The following is a 7,360-nucleotide window of genomic DNA, read 5'->3' as shown; positions in this document are numbered from 1 at the left end:
ATCGCCCGACGATGTCATTCCTGCGAAAGCAGAAGAAGCCTTCCCGGACTTGCGACGTCGGTGAGGCCGACGTCTTATAGGTACGTCTATAATATGTCTCGATCCATCAGATGTATAGGTAGGTAATGTCGACAGGTGTGCCTTTGCCTACCTACACACCCTATACCTAGTATGTGCACCGATACGATGTAGGTATGTAGGCACGACATGTGTACATCGCCGTTCTGGTGAGTGTGGGGTGGGTGACCATCGTGTGTGTGTGGGTGGGTGGGTGTCCATTATAATATCTGTGTCAACCATCATCATACATATTAGCCAATCTCTGTCGGACGTCCAATACATACTGTGCACCGAGCACGTTGGTGTACGCGCACTATTAGGTATGTCTTGTGTGCCGGTTGGTTATGGTAGGGCTGAGCTCGTCATGTCAGCACTCTCTCCTCCTCTCGCCCCCAATCCTGTTGTTGATATAGGTACTCATAATATCATCTTGGAACTTGGCAAATGAGACGAAAATTTACAGGGCACCCGTCAACAATCCCGACGTGGCCCCGACGACGCTTTTTGGTCGTGGGGTAAGCACCTTCTTTCCAGCCCTGCAGCTCCCATCCTCTCTCTCCATCGTCCGTTTTGTCGCTCGAAGCGGTTCCGGTAAGCCGTAGGCAGGCTGTGATATACCTACCTGCATTCTGTTTCCGCATATGGATGCGTGCGTGCTGTATATATTGATATCTGTGTATCCGTACGTGTAAGCACACCTAGGTATACAATGCGAAATCCACACCTACCTACTGCGTATTCGCGCGTACTGGGTGAGGCAGCGGGAACTACTCATACACACGACCTTATTACCACGCCCGCGAACAGACGTGCGCGATCTTGGGTGTGGATTATGCAACGGAAGTTCCTGCGTCACAAGGTTACTCCCGCATGTGTGTAGCCATGTGGTCGGGCTGTGCTGTCGGGGTTGTCGATCCCATACCTTGCCATCTTGCCATACCCTACTAGGTAGATGATGTGTACGTTGACAAGAATACCTACTGCGTCGCACCGTCTACCTACCTAGTTGGTGCACACACGACAAGTGACAAGTTTGGGTTGCATCAAACCCGACCGACTTGTATCATTGATCTACATATGTCCGTATGTATGTATCCCGTGTATGCGTGCTGTGCATCGATATTAGGTAGGCTGTGGTGAGATAGCTTCGGCATTTGCTGTCCTAACTAGCAGAGCCCCTTTGCACCGGGTTCCGACAGGTTCTTCGGTTTTTTCCCCCTCCAAGCGAGACGAGACTTCGGCTATACATGAAGTAAGACATGCTTGTTGGACGAAGCGCGCTTATCGTGGGTTGCGCAAGGCGGACTACTTTTTATACGTGTTACACGTCTCTTCCCGTACAACGTCGGCGAGGACTTGATAGCAGAGACGGCCGATCGATGCCGTGTCAGCTTACCTCTAGGTAACAGGTGATACCAGCCAACAATCTTTTGAGTCGGAGTCTACACCCACGTCTCTTCGATTTACTCTCCGCTCCCTCCCCCCCCCGCTTCTCCGAGAGGTGTTGGCCGAGAGCTGACGAAAGCTGCAAGTTGCATAGAGAGTTTGCCGCGTCTGTAATACCTCGAGACAACTGACAAGGCTGTCGAGTGTCACGTCGGCTAATATTAGGCACCTCGAATGTGCGAACCGATAGTACCGCCCATGTACCTAACGACAAGAGACAATGTAAATGGAGGAAGAGGTAGGACTGTAGGACGATGTAGGTAAGTTTTCGACCTGCCGAGACCAACAAAGCAGGTATAATATCCATCTGAATCCGTCGACGGGTAGAGGTAAGGCGATTGGGGCGGTTGTGCATGTACCGAGGTCTGGACGTATGCACATACCTTACCAGAGGTAAAATCTTACCAACGCCTAATACCGTATTCGGGTACCACCGGTGATATCCCGTCCTCCCGCGTCGAACCCCCCCCCCTCGGTCCCCGCGTTTGGCTGCTCTCCTCACGCTCCGTATTGTGCACGTCTAAGTAGTATTCGCTATTCGTGCCAGATACCCCTGTTCTCGGATGTGGTCAGGGCCGGAACTTTTCATCCAGAAGACGAGGTTATCTATTATATAATACACACCTAAGCAAGCAAGTACTCATAAGGCACCATCGCGGGTCCCCTTATTCCTCCTCTCCCCTAGCCCCCAGCGACGAACCCCGTTACCGCAAACGGGATCCCAGGAAACGATATCGAATACTTGGGTTTTGTCTAATAATAGGGCCATCCCGTCACAGGGATACTGCCTGTATCTCCGTACTACGTAGTACTCTCTCCCGGGGGTGCTTAATGTGTCGCTCGTCGGCGCTGTGTACGCGTAGGGTATGTAGTATTAGGTAGGTACCTAGGCATATATGTATAGAGAGCGAACCCTGAAACCATCCCCATCGACAATAGTGCGGCGTACCTTGGCTAGGTAGAGGAAGAAGTATATTTAACGTCACGCATTCTACCTAAACTAGATAATATCTTGGCTAGGTGTGTGCATAGCAGGACGCCCATACCAGGCCAAGCCACACATGCGGCAGGATGGTCTCGAAGTATTACTCATACATGTGTACGAATGCACTGCCTAGTGCCACGTTGTAAAAAAAAACCGCCCCAAAGAGAGAGGAAAAGACGTTTCATTCCGCTAGCAAACGGAGGACGGCGCAATGCGCGGCCGCATCGGCGTCCTGCCCAATCGGTAACGAATCCACCAGGTCGGGCCATCGAGGTCGCTGTATAGGTACCTCCTCTCCTAGGGGCCATGTGCCTGTGCATGCAGGCGAGAATGCGTAATACCTCCCCAGACCTACGATTGGAAACTCACTGTATGTGTATGTCCATACACGCCTCAGAATGTCCGGATGTCCATAGGGTATATCGGGTGCATTGGTAGGTATTTCGGTAGCTTGTAGGGGGGATCGCGAGGTGGAGGGTAGATATCCCGCAGGAGGATCGCGCAATCTTCTTCACTCTTATGCTGTTGCCGTTGTCGATCTCGTTACTGATACGTCTCTGCTCCTCGGCCCCTTCGACACAATCCGATGCCAATGCCAAAATCCGTTCCCGAGGCTTGCTTGCATGTACATATGCACGTACGTAGATTCGAGAGTAGCGGCATGGCAGTGCTGGCCATCTTGAAACCGTTGGATCCTCTTCCCAGGAGCCGGTTCAGTCGACCACTTGCAGGCAGCAAAGGTTCGCCTGAGCGGCTACCTATCAGGCGGATTATCGACGAGACGCGCACAGCTCTTCAAACCAGGCGGTGCTATATATGTGTACACAAGCTATCTTAAGGACTTCGCCAATTTATTTCCTACAGCAGACAGCGGCCGGTGGGCGTGGACGTAGGTGGGTAGGCAGGTGTTATTATTCACCCAGCTTTGAATAGGAACGTTCTCCAGTGGGACGACGCGGGGGCTAGGCCCCCAAATCCCCACGTAGTCGCATAGCTCTCCTACATCCCATGAACGCGCCTAACTAGGTACTTACCAGAGGTATGTACCTACCGAGGTGCCCAAAGAGGAGGTACCTAAGATGGGTACCATCTCCGTACCATCGCTCCGTAGCACGTCGGTGATAGACGGTCCCCACCCTCAGTGGCCGGTAGATGCACGACCAGCCACTAAGTGCATACCCCAGCACACTAGTGCATATGTGCACGTATGCGCTACGTGGGAGGGAGGTACCGAGCCAGAGGTAACCTCTACCTACAGCTACCTGGCCTAACCTCTTGGACCGAGGCGGGCTCAAGACCCTGCGTTGGTGACATCGCCTGCCTGCCTACCCATGTAACACACTTACACCCGCCGACCCAGCACAGAGCTCGAGTCCGCCCGAACCCGACCAACAAGACTCATCATCTTCGTCCAAGAGAAACGCCACTCCCTCTGAGTGAGAGCGATTGGCAAACGTACGGACATGCTGCGGACACATTCTTGGCCAGACCTGCCTCCTCCCAACGGCCGGCCGGTCCAGCCAGACTAGTTAGTCACCGCGTAGTCGACGAGACTCAGCCGTCCCGTTCAGTCCGGAGGTCTGCTACCAACATACATGCTCCTTGCGCCCGCCTGAGAGGGAGGGAGGGAGCGCAGAGTCCTGATTTCTTTCCTTCACGTCGTGTCGCCGGCCTGGCTGAGATGGCTGGGGGGAGATCCCCCCTCTCTCCCCCCTTGCCCTTCGTTTTGGGCACACGCCTAGGAAATCACAGTCATCACGAGGTAGACTTGTAAGCGTGAGATTGTTCTCGGGATGGGCGACTGGAGGGCCGGGAGAGCAAAAAAAAAAAAAAAGATAGATTGTAGCCTATGCTAAGCATTCCGTTGGAGCATGCTTCATCGTCTCCCGACGGAATACACGAACTAACAAAGCCAAGGACGGTGTAGAGAGAACAAGAAAAAAACAAGCCAAGCTAGCCCTGCCCTGCCTCATTTTGCTTACACCTCCTAGTACGTGAACCAATGCCAGGTATGTGCCGAAAACCGCCCTAAACGCCTAACAGCTCTCCCTCCCCCCCTGGCTGGAATAAGCTTCTGTCGAAGGGGGAGGAGGGGAAGCCGACGGACAAAGGTAGAGATAGTAATAGTACAACAGTGAGTAAAAGTAGAAATCTTGCTCTTCGGCGTTTCGATCTCACCCGCGAAGAAAAGAAAAACAAAAAAAAGAAGAAGCAAAGCCAAGACAGAAATCGTAGATCCTGTCAGATTGGAAAAAGAAAAGTGGGTTGGAGAAGAAGGGGGGGGAGGGGAAACCAATCTCTATGCTGTTCTTTTTCCAAGTGGAGAAAACCGTCCCTAGAAACCTAGGAGAGTATGTATACAAGCAGAGAAGAAGAAGAAGAGAAATGGGAGAAGACGGAAAATACGTCGAAGAATCTGGGAATCGAATGAAGCGAAGAGAAGAAAAAGACGAAAAAAGATCGCAGTAAAAAAAAAAAGAACCCCTCCAAAATCCGTAAATGGTTTCAACTCGTTCCTTATCCGCCATTCCATCCCTTCGTAGTCGTATTCGTCGTTACTATCGTCGCAGCAGTACAAGGGGGAGCCAACAAAAGAAAAGAGCCAGAAGAAGGAGAGAAGCCCATCGGTTCTCCCGTCATCTCTTCGTGAACGGCATCGGCGCTAAGAGATTGCTGCTGCTGCTGCTGCCTCCGCCGCCGTGCGACATGGCCATTGGCGGCAGCTGCTGGGCGCCGCCCATGTGCGCGGGCGAGCTGCCGAGGATCGCGCGGGGCGGCGGCGGCGGCGGCGGCGGGCCCGGGTACGCCTCGTACGCGCCGTCGGCGCGCAGGTCGAGCGTGCCGAGGTCGAAGCGCTTCGGGCAGCCGTCTTCCATGTGTCTAGGCGTGCGCGCGCGCGCGTCAGCGTCTGCGGACGAGCAGGACAGGAAGCAGAAGTAGAAGAGTAAGAATAAGAAGGGGGGGGGAAAACTCACCGCCGCAGCGTGTCCTTGCGCGCGAACATGCGGCCGCAGTAGTCGCAGCCAAAGTTCTTCTCCTTCATGTGCACGCTCTGGGTGTGGCGCTGGAGGTCGGTCTTGCGCACGAACTTCTTGCCGCAGTCGGGCACGCCGCACGGGAACGGGTACTCGCGCTTCTCGTCGTGCGTCTCCAGGTGCGCCTTGTAGTTGTAGCTGCGGCTGAACAGCTTGCCGCACCCCTTCACCTCGCACTGGAAGTTGGCCTCCTCCTTCGTCGTCATCTTGCGCGGCTGCCGCCGCTGCGTCCGCGGCACCCGGAGCTGCTGCTGCGACGCCGCCTGCGCCTGTGCCTGTGCCTGTGCCTGCATCTGGTGCTGGTGCGGGTGCTGGTGCGGGTGCGGGTGCTGGTGCCGCCGGTGCGCCTGCTGCGGGTCCCCCGCGAACCCCGCGTAGTACGGGTCCGCCGACTCGAGCGCGCCGTACTCGGACTTGGCCCACGAGCCCGAGGGCACGTCCGAGAGGTAGCCCGTGCTGCCGGCGGTCGAGCCGTAGCTGCCGGGCTCGAGCGGCATCGTGTGGGCGGAGCGGGGCGAGGGGTACTGCGACAGCTCGGCGCCGCTGCTGTAGTCGGCGGCCGTCGCGGCGGCGCCCTCCATCTTGACGCGGGGGATCGGCGAGACGCTGTGCGAGTACGTGAAGGCGTGCTGCCGGGCGGACGGGTCCGGGGAGCGCGAGGCGACCGAGGAGGAGGAGAGCTGGGGCGGCGCCGAGGGGGCAGACGGGTGGTGGGGAGGGGTGCTGCTCGAGAGCGCGGACGCCTGCGCGTGGTGAGGCGGGTACAGCTCGTGGCCGTACGGCGCGTGCATGTTCGGCTCGTAGTGGGCGAAGGTTTCGTAGTCCGCCGACATGATGCTCGGCGCGCTCGTCGTCGACGAGGTGTGTATTACCGCGGTCCCACTCCACCCAGCTGAGGTCATCACGTCCAGGGGTGGCAACGAGTTCTCGGAGTCCATATGGTGAGGAGGCATCGCTGCGCAAGACGGCTGCTGCTCGTACATGGAGGCAACCTTGAAAACGGGGTCTACGAAGTCCGGCGAGGGATAGTCCAGGGGCGGGCTGTCGGAGCAATTTGTACTTGGAGGTGACGCCGGCGACCTGGTCAAGGATGGAGGTGAGAGATCCATTACGGGGCTGATCACACGCAGGGACATGTCCCAACAGCCAGGAAGGTTGGTTATGAAAAAAGAGGCACGAAGGGGAAAGGGGGGGTAGGAGGGGGGCCAGAGAGAGGTTAGCGAGAGAGAGAGAGAGAGAGAGAGGAGTGATAGCAGTAGCCCGTGGGACGAAATAATCTTGGATAGTCCGGTGAGAGTGGAATAGGAGCGACTATTCCAGTCTTGCTCTCCGTCTCCTCTGGAGCTATCTATGTATCTGACGGGGCTAATAAATTCGAGGCTCGATTCGAGGTGTGTCGATACGGAAACGGCTGCGGGAGGACGAGGGGATGGGTAAGCATAGTTATACAGACAAGCTGTCCCTCGAATATAAAAAGCCTCGGCGTACACCCCTACTAATAAGATGTCATAGGAGCCTGGCGGTTGGTGTAACGATAGGAACCACAACTGAGAGAGATAGGCAGAGAGAGTGGGAGGGAGAGTAGGAGGAGTGAAGTATGGTGTACTCTATATAACTGGAGTAAGATAAATATAGTGAGGTGCACACGCACTCTCTCTCTTACACACACGTACATACGTACATACGTACATAGACCGTACGCCAGAGGAGCACAAGCGCGATGCGTCCCAAGGCAGATTCAGCGGATGAGATTATACATAGAGTGGTAGTACCTCAGACATAGTACCGGGTATGGTAACTGGGGTGGGAGCAGAGGTGTGGGCCACACGATACC

General features: G+C 55.5%; 2 protein-coding genes across 2 annotated transcripts; both read right to left on the bottom strand.

Moving 5' to 3' along the window:
- Positions 1-4,268: 4,268 nt before the first annotated feature.
- GGS23DRAFT_563194 (uncharacterized protein) lies at positions 4,269-5,283 on the bottom strand. The gene has a single exon (XM_051516067.1). The coding sequence runs from the start codon at positions 5,017-5,019 to the stop codon at positions 4,666-4,668; it is 354 nt and encodes a 117-aa protein (XP_051372873.1). The 5' UTR covers positions 5,020-5,283; the 3' UTR covers positions 4,269-4,665.
- Positions 5,128-6,635, bottom strand: GGS23DRAFT_595806 (uncharacterized protein; the record flags this gene model as incomplete). Its single annotated transcript, XM_051518371.1, has 2 exons — positions 5,128-5,371; positions 5,467-6,635. 2 exons carry the CDS (start codon positions 6,633-6,635, stop codon positions 5,128-5,130), a joined length of 1,413 nt encoding a protein of 470 aa, XP_051372872.1.
- Between the last annotated feature and the right edge of the window lie 725 nt (positions 6,636-7,360).

This window comes from Durotheca rogersii (genome assembly GCF_024521655.1).
Source record: "Durotheca rogersii strain YMJ 92031201 chromosome Unknown GGS23scaffold_7, whole genome shotgun sequence".
NCBI classification, from domain to species: domain Eukaryota; kingdom Fungi; phylum Ascomycota; class Sordariomycetes; order Xylariales; family Xylariaceae; genus Durotheca; species Durotheca rogersii.
The sequence above is the reverse complement of the archived record's forward strand: the minus strand, read 5'-3'. Positions and strand labels throughout refer to the sequence as shown.

Excerpts from the sequence above, each read along its gene's own strand:
- GGS23DRAFT_563194 (XM_051516067.1), bottom strand. The coding sequence starts at position 5,019 with ATGGCGGATAAGGAACGAGTTGAAACCATTTACGGATTTTGGAGGGGT.